This window comes from Hippopotamus amphibius, chromosome 12 (assembly GCF_030028045.1).
Source record: "Hippopotamus amphibius kiboko isolate mHipAmp2 chromosome 12, mHipAmp2.hap2, whole genome shotgun sequence".
NCBI lineage: Eukaryota > Metazoa > Chordata > Mammalia > Artiodactyla > Hippopotamidae > Hippopotamus > Hippopotamus amphibius.
In genome coordinates this window covers 73,589,202-73,607,368 of record NC_080197.1, presented here as the reverse complement: position 1 = coordinate 73,607,368, position 18,167 = coordinate 73,589,202, and the positions used below count along the sequence as shown (strand labels likewise).

General features: G+C 36.1%; 1 protein-coding gene across 4 annotated transcripts in view; it reads left to right on the top strand.

The window, feature by feature from the left end:
- The window catches only part of RIMKLB (ribosomal modification protein rimK like family member B), a 32,138-nt gene extending 17,033 nt beyond the window's left edge, over positions 1–15,105 (top strand). For all 4 annotated transcript variants that reach the window (XM_057701874.1, XM_057701871.1, XM_057701872.1 and 1 more), the window contains 4 exons: positions 9,031–9,261; positions 11,146–11,232; positions 12,427–12,630; positions 13,614–15,105. In XM_057701874.1, coding sequence (XP_057557857.1) covers positions 9,031–9,261; positions 11,146–11,232; positions 12,427–12,630; positions 13,614–14,077 — 986 coding nt within the window. In that variant the 3' untranslated portion in view covers positions 14,078–15,105. The remainder of the gene's footprint in view (positions 1–9,030; positions 9,262–11,145; positions 11,233–12,426; positions 12,631–13,613) is intronic.
- The last annotated feature ends 3,062 nt before the right edge of the window (positions 15,106–18,167 follow it).

Sequence of the window (18,167 nt, the reverse complement as noted above, 5' to 3'; positions counted from 1 at the left end):
CTAGTTAGATCTAGTTATACTGGCTAAACTGTTTTTTGCAGTTGGTCAGACTGGTCGTCTTGATACTGCTAAATCTGCTGATAAATTCTCTCCTTTACAAGTAGGAATAAAAATCAGGAGTCCTGCTCTATAATGTGCTCAGGATTACTTGAGATGTGTATAAAATGCCCTGGTAAATAATTGGTATATGATATTATACTATTATTAATTGATGACAGAGAAACTTGATGTTCTTTTACTTTTTGTACACAGTACTTTTTTTGAAAGTTGTGAAATTGGTGATTGGAGTCCTTAAAACTTCTCAGAGGTACCCCAATGGCAAGTCATCAAAGAAGAACTTAGAATAGCAAGTGTAGTTACAGAGTTGAGCTTGGAAAATAATTTATTTTGCTTTAAATATTGTATTTCTTGGGGGGACTTCTGTGGCAGTCCAGTGGTGAAGACTCCCTACTTCCAATGCAGGGGGTGTAGGTTCGATCCCTAGGATCCCACGTTGGGTAGCCTGGCCACCAAAAGAAAAAAATTCTTTTTACAAACACTTATTAGTTTTCTAGGGACCAACTTTTAGCTTGGCTGCTCTTTGCTTTCTAGTTCATTAATTTCTGCTCTTTTTTTCCTTCTGCTTAGATATTAATATGATTTGATTTACCTCTGGAGTTATTTAGTTCTGGAGTTGGCTAGTTTTGCTGCAGTATGTGCAAAGACGATCCTGTTTTAAGCAGTATAGCTTCAATTCTTTCGTAATTGAGCATCTACTGTATGCCAGATAGTGCTGGGGAATATAGCTGTGAACACAGTAGTATATATCTCCTACTCTCATGGAACTTTCTGGTTACTTTAGCTCTGTTTCCCTTTTACAAAGGGGAGGTGGATGGCAGAGTTATTAAGTGCTTATTATGGGCCAGGCACTTCTGTACTAATGTTAACCAAGTTAATCCTCAGCACAACTTTTCTTCTGTAGAGTTTTTAAAAAAAAAAAAGTTTTTTTTTTTTTTTTTAAAAAACTATTTCAGTATAGATTGCTATCTTATGGGGGAAGAAAATGTAATAGGTTAGATATAGTATTTCATATATGGATAATAGTAAGGGGAAAAATAGTAAGGGAAATCGTTTCATGTTAAGTTAACAAATATATCTTCTTGCTTCTAATACTAAGACCTTATGCATCTATCATCAAATAAACCAAGTTTGCTTGAGAGTTGAGAACAAAAGGAGATAAAGAATCAAGTTCGCAAAAGACGTATTACTAATAACAGTTACCACATGTGCCGTCAGCCTACCCCAACTCACCATTGTAAACTAAGAGTAATTGATAGCCACTGACAATTATGAAGCACTTACTATGTGCCAGTCTTTATCAAATACTTAACATGTGCTTTTCCCTTCCATCCTCCTCAAAACCTCTTTCAAACAATTTTATTTATTTGTGTTTTTTGGCCACGGGATCTCAGTCTCAGCCACTGGAACACCAGGGAAGTCACCCTCCTCAAAACCTTCTAAGAGGGACTAGAACTCAGAGTATCTTAAAGTAGATGCTCAGTGTTTTTTTGTTTGCTTGTTTTAAATAAATAAATTTATTTATTTATGTATTGGCTGTTTGGTCTTCATTGTTGCACACGGGCTTTCTCTAGTTGCGGTGATCAGGGGCTACTCTTCATTGTGGTGCGCAGGCTCCTCATTGCCGTGGCTTGTCTTATTGCGGAGCATGGGCTTCAATAGTTGCGGCACATAGGCTCAATAGTTGTGGCTCATGAGCTCTAAAGCACAGACTCAATAGTTGTGGCACATGGGCTTAGTTGCTTCACGGCATATGGGATCTTCCTGGAGCAGGGATCGAACCCATGTCCCCTGCATTGGCAGGTGGATTCATAACCACTGCACCACCTAGGAAGCCCAATGCTCAGTGTTTTTCAGTGTATAAAAGAATGAATGGATGAGTCCTTTAAGGGTATTTTATCTTTTTGTTTGTTTTATGAGGTATTTTGTCCTGAGCCATTTTTTTTCTATCTATAGAAAAGATAAAGAGAATATACATGCGGCGCTTGCAGCCATTGGACAGTTTTGATCAGCGGGATTAGAATTCATCATTCACACTGTTGTGAGGTTATCTAATAGAAATATGGAAAACACATAGAATGGAATATTATTCAGCCTTTAAAAAGAAGAAAGGTTGGCAATATGTGACTACAGGGGACATTTTGCTAAGAGAAATAAGCCAATCGTAGAAGGACAAATACTTCATGATTCTACTTACCTGAGGTATCTAAAACAATCAGACTCATAGAAGCAGAGTGTAGAATGGTGGTCTCCAAGGATGAGGAGATAGAAACCAGGAGTTGCTAATCAGTGCATATAAAGTTTCAGTCATATAAGATGAATACATTCTAGAGAGCTGCTGTTCCCCATTGTGCCTATAGTTAACAATATGGTATTGTACACTTAAGAGGGTAGATCTCGTATTAAGTGTTCTTACCACAATAAAAGAAGGAAAGTAGACACAATAAAATTTTTAAAAAGAGAAGAGAGGGCTTCCCTGGTGCAGTGGTTAAGAATCCATCTGTCTATGCAGGGGACTTGGGGTCAATCCCTGGTCCAGGAAGATCCCACATGCCATGGAGCAACTAAGCCCATGTGCCACAACTACTGAACCTGTGTTCTAGAGCTTGCGAGCCACAGCTGTTGAGCCCATGTGCCGCAACTGCTGAAGCCTGCGTGCCTAATGCCAGTGCTCTGCAACAAGAGAAGCCACTGCAGTGAGAAGCCTGCACACTGCAACAAAAAGTAGCCCCCACTTGCCGCAACTAGGGGAAGCTGCACACAGCAATGAAGACCCAACGCAGCCATAAAATATTTTTAAAAAAAGAAAGAGAGAGAGGTTAGGTAGGATTCTATTGCTGTAGTGCAAGTGAGAGATGGTAGCGAAGTCTGAGACTACAGTGATGTATTAGTTTCCTGTTGCTGCTATAACAAATTGCCACATACTTGCTTAAAGCATTGCATGTATATTATTACCTTACAGTTCTTTCTTAGGAAAATAAATTTAAAAAAAAAGAAAAGAGGCAGAGCTTGAATGCCAGCATTTATAAAATTTAAGGAGATGTATTTAGCTAGTGACATCACGTTTCTTTACATTTGATATGTGCTACCTCCTTTTGGGGTAGAGTTGGTTATCTTGACCCCCAGATTCTGCATTTTTTTTAAAGCTCTTTATTGGAATATAATTGCTTTACACTCTTGTACCAGCTTTTGAAGTACACCAGAGTGAATCAGCTGTATTTATACACATATCCCCATATCCCCTCCCTCCCACGACTCCCTCCCACCTTCCCTCTTCTGGCCCTCTAAGGCATCACCCATCATCAAGTTGATCTCACTTTGTTATACAACAACTTCCCACTAGCTATCTGTTTTACAGTTGGTAGTGTATATATATTTATGCTACTCTCTCACTTCATCCCAGCTTCCCCTTCGCCCCCCACCCCCCTAACCCCGTGTCCTCCAGTCCATTCTCTGCATCTGTATCCTTATTCTTGCCCTGTCACTGGGTTCATCAATACCATTTCTTTAGATTCCATATATGAGTTAGCATATGGTGTTTGTTTTTCTCTTTCTGGCTTAACTTCACTCTGTATGACAGTGTCTGGGTCTATCCACCACATTACATATAGCTCCATTTCATTCCCTTTTATGGCTGAGTAATATTCCATTGTATACATGTGCCACATCTTCTTTATCCATTCATCTGTTGATGGGCATTTAGGTTGCTTCCATGTCCTGGCTATTGTAAATAGTGCTGCAGTGAACATTATGGTACATGTTTCTTTTTGGATTATGGTTTTCTCTGGGTATAATCCCAGTGGGATTACTGGATCATATGGTGGTTCTATTTTTAGTTTTTTAAGGAACCTCCAAACTGTTTTCCATAGTGGCTGTACCAACTTACATTCCCACCAACAGTGCAGGAGAGTTCCCTTTTCTCTACACCCTCTCCAACATTTGTAGTTTCTAGATGTTCTGATGATGGCCATTCTGACTGGTGTGAGGTGATACCTCATTGTGGCTTTGACTTGCATTTCTCTAATGATGAGTGATGTTGAGCATCTTTTCATGTGTTTGTTGGCCATCTGTATGTCTACTTTGGAGATATGTCTATTTAGGTCTTCTGCCCATTTGTGGATTGGGTTAATTGCTTTTTTGGTATTAAGCTGCATGAGCTGCTTGTATTTTTTGGAGATTAATCCTTTGTCCGTTGCTCCATTGGCAAGTATTTTCTCCCATTCTGAGGGTTACCTTATTGTCATGTTTATGGTTTCTTTCGCTGTGCAAAAACTTTTAAGTTTCATTAGGTCCCATTTGTTTATTCTTGATTTTATTTCCGTTATTCTAGGAGATGGGTCAAAAAGGCTCTTGTTCTAATGTATGATGTCATAGAGTGTTCTGCCTATGTTTTCCTCTAGTTTTATAGTGTCTGGCCTTACATTTAGGTCTTTAATCCATTTTGAGTTTATTTTTGTGTATGGTGTTAGGAAGTGTTCTAATTTCATTCTTTTACATGTAGCTGTCCAGTTTTCCTAGCACCACTTATTGAAGAGGCTGTCTTTTTCCATTGTATATTCTTGCCTCCTTTGTCAAAGGTAAGGTGCCCATATGTGTTTGGGCTTACCTCTGAGTTCTCTATTCTGTTCCATTGATCTTCCTTTCTGTTTTTGTGCCAGTACCATACTGTCTTGATCACTGTGGCCTTGTAGTATAGTTCGAAGTCAGGAAGCCTAATTCCACCAACTCCATCTTTCTCTCCCTTCTTTTTAATAAGAATTTTAAACAAAAAGTTGAAAGACTAGAATTATGAACAGGTATATTCTTGCTACCTAGATTTGAGTGTTAACTTCTTGTCATAGTTCTTTAATATCTCTTTCTCGTAGTATGTATGAACATTATGTACATTACACACAGCTTTTTGAGATAGTCATTATCTTTTGAATACAAGTAACTGTCTTAACATTACTTCAGGCCTAAATATTTAAGTATCTGAGGCCAAAAAATATTGTTCTATATAAGCCAGCACAATTAGTACACTTAAGAAAACTAAACTCTTTAATATCATCTAATATATACTGTAGAATCAGATTGTCACAGTTGATTCCAGAGTACCTTTTTCAATTACTCTTTTCAAATCAGGCTCTGTATGGTTCATGCCTTTTATTTGGATGTAATGTCTACTTCTTTCTAATTCTAGAGTATTCTTCCCATCTTTATTTCTAAAGTGACATCAACTTTTTGAAATGATCAGAACATGTCTCACATTCTAGATTTCTTGTAATGGTTGCCTCCTAAAGCTTCCTGTGAGTTGGCATGATGAGATACAATTTATGTTTTGTGCACACAGTTACCTCTTAGTTGACATAGTACTTCATAATGCATCCTTCCAGGAGGCCCAAAATGGTAGTCTGTGCCACTGTCAGTGATAAATTTGATCACTGGGACAGGTAGTGTCTGCATAATCTGTTACAAAAATCTGTTTTTGTCTTTTGCCTAGTAATTCTTTGATATTTTGGTACTATACAGATATCCCCTCCACCTTTCCTTATTAATTATATTTTGATATTTCATTGGGATGTACAAAATGGCATTCTTCTCCAAAGAAGACCTTTTCCTACTCGTGATAAATATAGCTCCTCCTGAAATGGGGGCATAAATGTAATTTTTCCTCATTATTTACCAGTTTTTAGAATACAGATTTGTGTAAATAGTTCCTCAAGTGATAGCATCATTATAGGTTAATGAGTTGGTTTTTTTGCATTGTTTATATATACATATATGTATTTCTTTTTTTTTGATGATCAGATCATCTGAAATTTGGCTAAGTGGAAGCCTTTTCAGGCTGTCTCCTGTGTTCTAATAACTCATTGTTTTAATCTTAGAGTAAGTACATCCTTGATTTTTGGCACAGAGATTGTATGACTTTTTAATTGTACATAAATAGTACCTTCACGTGAAACTTCCAGTTAAAATTCTTAAAATTATGTTAGCTTTAAAAAGATTCTAGAAGTCCTGATAAGTCCTCTATAACACTAAAGGTTGGAAGAAAAATGCCAGTCAGCAAGGAGCCTATTAGCTGTCTGCTCCTTATTTCCTGAGAATAAAAACACCTAGTACTTAATCATGTAGCCAAACTAGTTTCAGAAAGCACAGGTGTAGGCTACAGGAGAGATTTCCCATTTAATTACTGGCTAAGAGATTATTAATATCCCAACTTTGCCTGGACAACAGCAGCAGCCTTTTAATACACAATACATTTTTATCTAAAAAATATAGGAACAGAAATTGTTCCCAACCCCATTGCTATTCTCAGGTTAACTCATTACTATCCCAGTACAAAACCAAAGTAGATGAATAGTTTCATAAGTTGCCATTTAAGATGATGAGCAAAAAAGACAATATACACTTGAGAAAGTGGAATTGGAAAGCAGAGGTAAGAGGTAGCACATTCCATTGGAATAGCTGTTTTCACAGTGAGTAGAGTGGAATTGTGCATGTGTATAATGAATAACAGGAGTCTAAGGAAAAGAGTAATTCTCCCTATACTTCAGTTTTATAAGCTGTACATCAAAGATGAGTGGTGTTTACTAAGAGTGGACTCAAGATCAGTAGTACTTTGCCTTTTTTGGCTCACATTCATCTGTACTTGCCCTTCTTTCTGGGCAGCCTCGGATCATCTTCTGCTTGTACTTGTCTAGAATAGTGACGTGTCTATTACTGTTACAGTAGGCATTGAATTTCTTTCCATCCTCAGTAATGCCCATATAGTGTACAATACAGATCCGACTGTGCTTTCGATAAAGTACTCCCATATTCCCAATTTCCAATGGCAGCAGACTGAGAGTGAAACACTTCTATTGCCTTCTCTATCCACTTTCTTAAAAGGAGCAAAAAGTGTCTCCATTTTAGGAAAATGAGGAGATAACGTCATAATGGACAAATTTTCTCTTGACAATTGACAGCGTCTCTCTTCCAAAGTCAGTCTTTGTTTTACCTCTGTTTCATTTAATGAATTTGATTATTCTTTCCAGGTAACACTGACTTTTGTTACTTTTCATACTACTACTTAAAACTAGATTTTCCTAGTTACTTGACTGATTTTTTTCCTTGGGTTTTTACTTCCTTCTTGTGTCCTTTAACTGAGATTCATTAAATCTTGCTCTTAGGAATTTCCATTTTTTCTTTTTTTTCCCATCCTATACACCCCCATTTCTTTAGGTATTAAGTCTTGGGGCTGATTCCTCCTATAAGCACATACACACTCCACACTTCCAAATATGAATTATATATACACATATGTATAGTTCCTATCCATACTTCAACTATTACAGAATAGTTCTTCTTTGATGTCCTTATGTTATCACCAGAATGTTTCATATCTACATCCAGAGTCAGCATCTTTTGCCCTAAAGTGAGTTCCCTTTTCCCCTTTCTCATTTTTCATGTCCACTTTTAACTCCCAATTTGATCGCTAGGCTTTTTTCTGATTTCAAGTGAAATGCTGTTTAGAACTGCCTGTTGAGGCAAGTCAGTGCAAAAGCCAAGGAAATACTTCTCTTTGACCTTTAAAATTTTGTGTAATTCTCTCTCGTTGGAGTCCCACTGGCAAAGGAGTGTGGGAAGTGCTTCTCGCCCCTGTCATTTGGGAGGCAGGAAAGATAGGCATGGTGTGAATTGTCAACAGGCAATACCAAACACATAACCTCAGTTCCCTTAATCAGAACAGATATAATCTATTTTGGCTCAGAATTGTGGATCCAGCAGTTCTGCTCCTGAATATTATCTGAAGGAAACGAAATCACTAGCTGACCCCCATGTTCACAGCAGCATTATTTATAATAGTTAAGACATGGAAGCAAAGTAAGTGTCCACCGATAGATGAATTGTATAAAGAAATATGGTGTACACATAGACACACACACACACACACACACACACACACACACACACACTGAGTCACTATAAAAGTCCTGGGTATGTAATGTATAGCATAGTGACTAGTCAAGTACCTTATCTGCCTAATTTACCAATATATTTCCAATTTTTAAAAAAGAATATGACACATAGTAATAACTTAATATTTATTGAATGAATGAATGTGTATGAGTAAGGGATTGATCATACGGTATATCTTTAAATATAATTCCATTGAGCCCAATAAAGCTATATATGCACTGACTTAGAAAGATGTCTGGTATAATTTTAAGTAATGAGGGAAAGTGGCATAAAATGATATAAAATATCTCATTTGTCTAAAAATTACGTAATTTTCTATACTTAGATAATGGTGGAGAAAATACGTACTATTAAGTATGTAGGATGTTGGATGGGAGATAACTGTTACAGTTTGTATTTGAATGTTCTAAATAAGTGTATATATATATTGTTTTTTAATGAAAGTAGGTTTTAGTAGGAGCAACGAGTACTTTTATCATTTGGGACTTCTTTAAAAATATAGTGGTATTGGATAAAACTCAAGAAACTGCTCTTTGGAAATTCTCTTTTTGGTACTAAATTCATATATCCTCACTTACAGACATAAAGAAGATACAGAATTGCATGGAGCAAAAAGTTCCTTATTCTACCTTTCTCTTCCTGCCTTGCCACCCATGCTCAGAGAAAGCCATTTGTATATAATTTCTGTGCATATGTAAACACAAAAGTTACATTTTTTAAAAAAACTTAACCGTATGCATCTGGACATTTTTTCCATCTTTGAACACAGAGGTTTATGACATTCTTTTTAATGGATGTAATATTTCATTGTATTGACCTGCACTGTAATTTATTTACCCAGGCATAAATTCTCATTACATTTTGTGTTTTCTTACAAAAGAAAATTATGTAAGGAGGACTGTCTCTCCGTTCCAGTGAAATGTTAGCAAAATAGTACATTTTCGTTTTGAGACCTAAGCTTTGGTATATATTTATTTCTCTATTTTGTTGTATATTCCTCTTTAATGGTTATGGTTTCATTCTTGTATATTTCAGGTCTACGTATCAATGGAGAATTAATTACTGCCTACCCTCAGGTGGTGGTAGTGAGAGTACCAACCCCCTGGGTGCAGAGTGATAGTGACATCACTGTTTTGCGCCATCTAGAGAAGATGGGATGCAGGTTGATGAACCGACCTCAAGCCATCCTGAACTGTGTTAATAAGTTCTGGACATTTCAAGAGTTGGCAGGTCATGGTGTTCCTCTGCCAGATACTTTCTCTTATGGTGAGTTAATTAATAAGAATTTATAGCCTAAATTTTAGAGCACCGGTAAGTTTGAAAGCCCTACTAAACTAATAGGGTTATGTGATATAAGGACATTTGTGAACATGGACAAACTTTTCATATGAGTGATTTTAGGTTTTAACAAACTGGGCAGGAGAATTATCAATCTGTGTAGTGTATGGGTAGAATGGAGTTATCTGACTTTCTGTAAAAGTCCAAGTAATAAATATTTTGGGATTTCTAGCCCATAAGTTCTATGTTGTGCCCCTCAGTAAAGCTGTTGTATTGTGAAAGCTGTTGTAGACAAAGCTTAAACAATGTGTGGCTGTTTTCTAGTAAAACTTTATTATACAAAAAGGCAATGTGCCAAATCAGTCCTTAGTTTGGCAAACCCTGAGGTAAAAGAATCTAATATCTGCATTACCATTTTTGTGATAATGCTTCATAATTATTTCCATATTTTTAAAGAAAATGACTCTATACCAAGTATGCTTTAAACCATTGCATCAAAAATCATCTGTGGTCAGGACTTCCCTGGTGGTCCAGTGGTTAAGACTCCAAGCTCCCAATGCAGAGGGCACGGGTTCAACCCCTGGTCAGGGAGCTAAGATTCCACACGACCATGACACATGGTGTGGCCAAAAAAATAAATAAAAATAAATAAATAAATAAATAAAAAATCATCTGTGGTAGAGGGGACCCCACCCACTTCTTTTTTTTTCAAAGACCAGTTTGTTGTGGTTCAGTACGCATAAAGTACTATATAAAAATATCAGAGCACTGCCAGATTGCTTTCTTGTGCTTTACTCTCTTATGTTTATCTGGACACATAGCAATAGCAAAGAAGTCACAAACAGGCAGGACCACACTTGGAGAGCACTGCTATAAACAGTATTATGTTAATATATTTCCTGCTTTTCCAGTTCTTCTAGTTTGAAAAGAATCAGACTTAGTATAAATCAGTACAGTTTTTCATAAAAATATTTCTTAAAATGTCCAGCAGAATGCTTGGAGAGTTAATGAGGCTTTAAGCAGAAATTCCTGTCCTCTTACAGTTTGAGAGTTCTCTCTTCCTGATGCTTTTGAGACATTATATAGCTTATAACATCATTCTACAATTCTGATTTTAAGACACTGAAAAGGAGAAAAAGTATATTAACCAAATTAATGAATATTAACTGTGCTCTAATGTTTACGGTTTAAAATTTGGAGACTGGATTCTCTTAATTTCTCTAAGCTGCAAATTCTGATATTGCAGTTGTTTAATGAACTTTTTCCTGGTCGGATTATTCTGTGTCATCATGCTGATTTTTTGCAACTATAATCCGTTTTTGCTTTAGCTTTATTTCTGTATCATTTGTTCCTAGAAATCTAAGAAAGAGCAAGACATAACCCGTGGGGCACTGAATAGCTCAGTGTAGAAAGAACTCTGATTTATAGTAGAGATGAGAAATATTAATTTGTATATTTGATGAGCAAGAAATAGAGCCACATGCATGCAGCACCTTTTCAACTTTGAATAAGTCTTCACAATTGCCTTGCTCTTCTGTCTCTTAATCCAAGTAGAATTCTATATAATAAAGTAGATCTTGGGGCTTCTGTTACTTGCGTGGTAGAGAAATAACTGATAAAAATAAGAAAAATGTTATAGAATCAGGAAACTTTGTTTTAATTTCTTTGAGTTGGATATTAGGCTGTAGTTTAAGGTACTTTTAATCTGTTTTAAAAGGAGTGGTTGTTTTAAACTGATACTTAACTAAAGACAAAACTTAGCCATCAGTTTCTTACTTTATACCTTCATTGTCTTGCTGACTTTAGTGTAGATAAAGTTTATCACAAAACACCTCCATTGCTGTTTTTAAATTTCTTTTTTGCTCAAACCAGGTGGTCATGAAAATTTTGCTAAAATGATTGATGAAGCAGAAGTGCTGGAGTTCCCAATGGTAGTGAAGAATACACGGGGTCATAGAGGTGTGTATGAGTTGTTGCTACCATACATAATATTGAAATTACTCTTGAGAATTAATAAGTGATTATACAAAATAGATTTTTTTAAAGCTTAAGTTAGATCTTCCTTATATTTGCTCATGGTTATTGACTAGACAGTAGTCTTGTCAATTGAAATTTATAGCTTTTGAAACAGAGCTTATGAAGAGTTACTATAGGGAAATTGCTAGGTGCATGGTACCTCAGAGTTATAGAAGGCTTCTGTGAGTTGTTCTGGAAGCTATTTCTATTTAGTGGTTATCCTGGAGACTTTAAGATGCATGCTTAATGTAGAGTCTCAAGCTAATATCTTTATCTTTCTTTTCAACAATGCAAGGATTCTAGATCACCAATTCCATCATCCCATCCCAATTTATATAGTTTGAAGACAGTGTGTGAAATATCTTAATAAATTCAGATTAAGGCATAAAATGATTCATAAATCCAAGTACTTCCCAAGGTTTAGTGCTTTGACAGAGATAGCTGGATCGGGGTTCAGCTGGGACTTTTGATTGCACTGTTTCTACTTGGCTTCTCCAGTACGGCAGCCAAGAAGTCTCAGGGCTCTTACAGTAAATGTTCCAATGAAAAAGAATCTGTGTGACCCTTTACAGTGTAGCCTCAGAAGTCAGAATTGATTGTTCTGTATTCTGTTGTTTGAAGCAATTATATCCCCTCTGAGATTCAAGGGATGGAATACAGATTCCCCCTCCTCTTGATGAGAAGAATGTCAAAGGATTTATAACCATATTTTAAAAACAGACGTAGATGTAGTAACATGCTGCTATTTTACTATATGCAAATATAGTGTCTTAATATTGTATAATAGATAAAACATGTTTTAACTCACAAAAATGTTTTGTTTATAAGTGAAGCTAGTATTATTGGCTAACCTGGAGGAAGACAAATTTTAAAAATAAGAACCCAACCTTACAATATATACTGAAATAAATTCCAGATTCTGGTAAGAGTTTGGGGAATAAGGGAGTGATAGAGAGGATTACTGACTTTGTCTTTATGTACATTTTTACATTGCCCTGCTAATTACCATAACACTATTACTTTGGTTAAAAAGCAGTTGGTTCTGAAAAAGTAGATTGGGACACAAGAAAATGCAGATAATAGATATCAACTGCTCATAGGTTGATGACTTACATTTTTATTCTTTTTCGATTACAGGCAAAGCAGTTTTCTTGGCCCGTGATAAGCACCATTTGGCTGATCTAAGCCATCTTATTCGCCATGAAGCTCCATACCTGTTTCAGAAGTATGTTAAAGAGTCTCATGGGAGGGATGTACGTGTCATTGTCGTGGGAGGTCGTGTGGTTGGCACCATGTTACGCTGTTCAACAGATGGGAGGATGCAGAGCAACTGCTCACTAGGTAAAAGAAATGCAAGTCTCTTTCTAGGATATAAAGTAATATTATTAAAGCTTAGTAAGTATTTGTGTATAACTTAGATCTTATATGTTGAAAAATGTATCTTTCACATGTAAATGGACTTTCACATGGTTAATAGATTTACCATGAATATAATAAATGTATTAGAGTTGTTTTTCTAGTAATGAAGTTGGATTTCTCTGAATCATAAATTTGCTTTCACCCAGGCTTAATTTGTATCCCGGTTTGCACATATATGAAATATCTAATAGATTCCCTCTTTGGTCATATACTATTTTGTGTATAATTGAAGATCATTCAGACTTTCCTAACCCATTTTATCCATTGGTCCAAAGATTATTGCTGATTTTGATTTGCTTAAGTGTGTATCTTCTGAGACCCACTATTGAATTGCCTCAGAGCTTAGTCTGGGTTTTTTCTTTTGTTTATTTTACTTTCTTAGTAGTCTTATCTAGCTCATGGCTTTAAATGTCATCTATATGTTTTATTATTTTCACATTTATCTCTCCAATTTAGGCTTTCTTCCTGAACTCCAGGCTCATGTAAATCACTGCCTCTCAATACCTCCATGTAGATGTTTGTTAGACCTTTTAGTCTTTTAACATGCCCAAAACTGAGCTCCTTGTCTAACGCCTCCTCCCAATATGTCCCATCCACAGTTTTCTCCTGATTGTTTATTGGCAGCTGTATCTTTGTAGTTTAGACCAAAATCCTTGGAGTCATTCTTGATCCCCTCTCTAGCCTAACACCTCTTATCCAAACTCCTTGAAATCTCCACTCCACAAAATGCATCCCTAATGAAGAAATCTTAAGACTTCAGAGTCCCAGTTTTACGCTAGAATAGCGCTTTTGCTATTCTAGTGATTTAGAAGAGAGCGTTAGCCTTAGAGGCTAACTTTAAGGTCAGCTTCAGTTTTACTCCAAAAATTCATCATTTTGGTAACTTTTTATTTCTCTTTTGCCAGGTGGTGTCGGGATGATGTGCTCATTGAGTGAGCAAGGGAAGCAGCTAGCTATCCAGGTGTCTAATATCCTGGGAATGGATGTGTGTGGCATTGACCTATTGATGAAAGACGACGGCTCCTTCTGTGTCTGCGAGGCCAATGCAAATGTAGGTTTCATCGCCTTTGATAAGGCTTGTAATCTAGATGTAGCTGGTATCATAGCGGACTATGCCGCCTCCCTTCTGCCCTCTGGCCGGCTCACCCGGCGTATGTCCCTGCTCTCCGTGGTGTCCACGGCCAGTGAGACTAGTGAGCCGGAGCTGGGTCCCCCAGCCAACACTGCTGTTGACAACATGAGCGCAAGTTCCAGCTCTGTTGACAGCGACCCTGAAACCACGGAGCGAGAGCTGCTCACCAAGCTCCCAGGGGGCCTATTCAACATGAACCAACTGCTAGCCAATGAAATCAAACTCCTGGTGGAGTGATTCCACCAGTAAATAATTAACCAACAAAACCCTTGTAAAACTTTCTTTTTCTTCTTTCCTTTTCTCCTTTCTTTTTTCTTTTTTTTTTTTTTTTAAACCAACTTGCAATGCTGTTCATGGAAAATGCTCAGGAAGATGAGAAAATTGAGTAGGATTAGTTGGGAGGGAAGATAGACTAGACCTCTGCTATTAAGATGTTACTGACTTTGATTTACAAATCCTGTAGGTAGAGAGGCAGAAGAGGTGAGATACAGAAAAATGTCAGGCGCTCGTAGTTACGCTTTTTAATTACCCAAAAAGTAGGCTCTCAGGTCATGAAGAACATAATTTTCATGGTCTCTTGATTTTGTTTTTGTACAGTTGGTACAAATTTCAGAGTAGTGTAACTTCACATTGTGTTGTAATGGGTGAAGAAGACATCTACCTAAATTATAATTTTTTTTATACAAATTTGAAAATTCATCCTATACACTATTATCTAGCAGCCTTATGTTCATAGTTATGAAATCTTGAGGGGTTCTTTTATTGACTTTTCTCCCCCTTAATTTGGGTGGGAGGGCAACGTGAATGTGACCCAATAAATGTTTTTTTAATGATTAAATTGGCATATTTGCATGATAAAATGAACAGTATTGCAATGTCTGGCACACAAAACATTTACTCCATTGTAGATAAAACTGCACTAGTTAAAAATATGTGCATTGACTTGTATTTGTTAGTGTTTTAGCCTTTTTTGAAAGATATATGCTATGTTAATGTTGCATTTTTTCTTTTAATACATGCTAGTCTTAACATTCCCTGATCTATGCCTGCATCTTTAACAATGGCCAAAGTGAAGAAAATGCTACCTTTTTTGTTAACAAGACACTGACTTGAAACATGTGCATTTAAAAGCCTTTTATTTTTTTCCTTTTTTCATTTGGTGGTTGGGCATTTAAAGAATAAGGGCAAGGAAAAATATTTTTGGGGGGAAAATCAAGGGCCTATAAGTTCCTAAGTATAAAGTTGAAGTGATTTCTAATACCAGCGTTATATATCTGCATTTTTCACATTTTAGGAGGGGGTGTGAGTGTGTGTGTGTGTGCGCGCGCGCGCTCGCTTGCATGTTTATATGTGTTTTGCTTTTTTGTTTACACCAACCAATCAAAGAGGATAGTTTCTAGAAAATGGAGCATGATGGGAAACACATTTTTTTACTTAAAAAACAAAAAACAATTGAGTTGTTTTCATAACTGTAATCTACTGGGTAGAGTACTCACCTAAAGACATGAGGAGAGGAGAGGAGATGCTTCTTAGGCTTTTGTGTATATGTATGTTGTTTGCTTTTTTTCTTTGGTTCTAGACTGTTCAGTGTATGATTTATTCCAGGCTACATGCTTTTCCTCTGCTTATTGCTGTGCATTTTCTCCTTTTACACATAGGTTTTGGGATTGGGTGGAGTGAACATTTTTGTTTGGGGACTTTTTTTTTTAGCAGTATTGAGTCTCTTATAGCCCTACTCTGAAGCCTTCAATATTCTATTCTTTATATTACTTTATTTCTGAATTTATCAAAGCCCCAAACTGCATATAAAACGAGCCTTTAAACATGGGTAAAGCTATCCCAATGAATGGTTTGGAAGGTGTGTTAAGAAATGGAGATGCTCCACAGCTCAACGTAATTTTTTTTAATCAGCAAGTTCCATCTCCCTACAATCCTCTGAAGCTTTTTACCCGAGTCCTTTCTTGCCTCTCCAGTGCTTTTTTCCTTCAGATGGACCTTAAACATAATTTCTTGGACACTACTAGAGAGACTTCGAGGCAATAAGATCAGTATTAACCAGCTCTAACAGAGGTTTGATTGTGCTTACTTGTACAGTTTCCCCCCATTTTAAAAAAAGGAATGTAATAAAACTTGTTTGTTTTTTCCATAGAATTAAATAATATTGAAATGGAGTGAAAGGTTGATTGTTGACAAATAGAATAGTACCTCTGATCTGTGCAGTGTCTCATTTTACCTTAGAAAAAGATACATAAGAGGAGTTTCTAATTTATTTTAGGATATTCTAATCTCATCTAAAAGAATCTGACTTGTACAGGGTTATTGTGCAACATATTGTGGAATTTATAAGTACCTCTGGCTCACTTGGTACTTATTTTACTGAATGACCGTACTTTGGAAGATGCACACTGTTTGGGATAGAGAAATAAACAAGGGAGAAAGAATCACTTAATTAAATCATCATTCATATGTGTGTAGAGACCATCTGGTTGCCACATAGATTATGATACATATACTTTGAATAGTTACATATCGCATGTATATAGATTAGTGAATTTTAGAACACAAATAGAACACCCTCTATTTGATGAAAAACTCAAGGTTTCTGTTGGGTGGGATAAGACACCAGGAAAAATGTAGGTAGCCTTTTAAAAAAATTATCAAATTAACCAAGTACATTAGAAGAAATATCTGAGATTATTTCACCATTAGTTTTACTCATTATCCACCTTTCGTGCATTCACACGACATGAAAACATAGGCCTACCAGGCTGTTTCTGCTTTGTACACTGAATGGACAGGAATGGACATTTTAGAGGTTGAAAACATGAGTATCCTTTTGAATTCCCTCAAAAAGTAAGGTAAAGAAATGAACAGACCATACTGAAAGAACCCAAATAAAACAGCCCAGATATTTAAGTGAAAGTTGAATATATTTTCATATTGTTTAGTAACTTTCTTAAACTCTGTTGCTATTATGAGAGGTAAAAATGTGTATTTATCAAATATGTATAGTTATGTGAAAATCTGAATTATTGTAAAACTACTGTATATTGTTAAAATTGTAATTCTGAGTTGTATTTAAAAGTAATTTTCTGATATTGTTTTTATGTCACCCATGATGAAAAGTGGACTCTATATATATATACACAAACACAAATATGAACTATTCCATTTAAAATTTTTAATAGCTATTGTCTTTTGATTGGTTATTTCTACTGGCTTTAACTCCACTGAACTTTGAAATATTTCTGTATGTGCTGTCAAATAAGAAAATACCCTGGAACATTAGAAAAATCCATCAAGAGACTTGCTTTCATCAAGCACTTTATCAGACTTTTAAAAAAGAAAAGTATTGAAGGCATTGAAAGAAGTAATTGACTTTCAAGATCATCTCTTTTTCTCAAGAAGAAAACAAAGGAAAAAGAAATTCTCTTCACTCAGTGAATCCCCAGTTTGGGGCCTGGGGCGCTTAGAGACATTGTGAAATCAAATCTTGTGTTACATTTTTCTCCTGGCTCGCTCTTTTTGAGAAGGTTTATGGGCTATATGGCTGGTGAGACACGATCCCCTCCTAAGAAAATGTAGGTGCTCAGACAGGTAACCTCTGCTGCTACTGTTTTTATTTGTTTGTTTGTTTGTTTAATTTCTTTTAAAATTTGTTTTTGTTGTACTAGGATATTTTTAAATGTTATATATTGCAGGATTTATAACCAGGTTCACTGCTTTCTTTCTTTCTTTTTTTTTTTTTTTTTCTTAAAAAACAAAACAAAACAGTTTCATTTAAGATACATTTAGGCGCCTTTGAAGCTTGGATTTTGGAATGTTTCAGTAGTGGACAGAAATCTGCTGTTGGAATCTTCTAGTCTTCCAGGTTTAATTTGAAATGTTTTTAGTTTTGTTTTGGATTTTTGTGTGATATTTTATTTCCTTTATACCAGTGCCCTTTTGCCATGCTGTTTTGGGGTGGCTGCCTAACTCTAGTGAAAATTCTTTCTATATTAACGAAAATGTGGTGTTTTAAATTCCTTAATGTTTTGCATTTTTAAAATTGTTTTTAAAGACATATTCTAACTGCTTGTACTGTTACTGTTCTTTGCCAGCCTTTTCAGGAGCCAAAAAAACAAAAACAAACAAACAAAAAAATACCCAGAGAAAAAACTTTCCTTCTTCCCCCTTCCTGATGATGAGTGAGAAGTATTGAGAACTTTCGGGGTCAGTGCCCTTCTAAACTCCCCTTCCCCCAATAATGCAGCTGTAGAATGAATGGTAAATGCAGCGGTTTGGATTCAGGCACAGCCCCAGCCTGCTGGCAGGTAATTTGATTCTT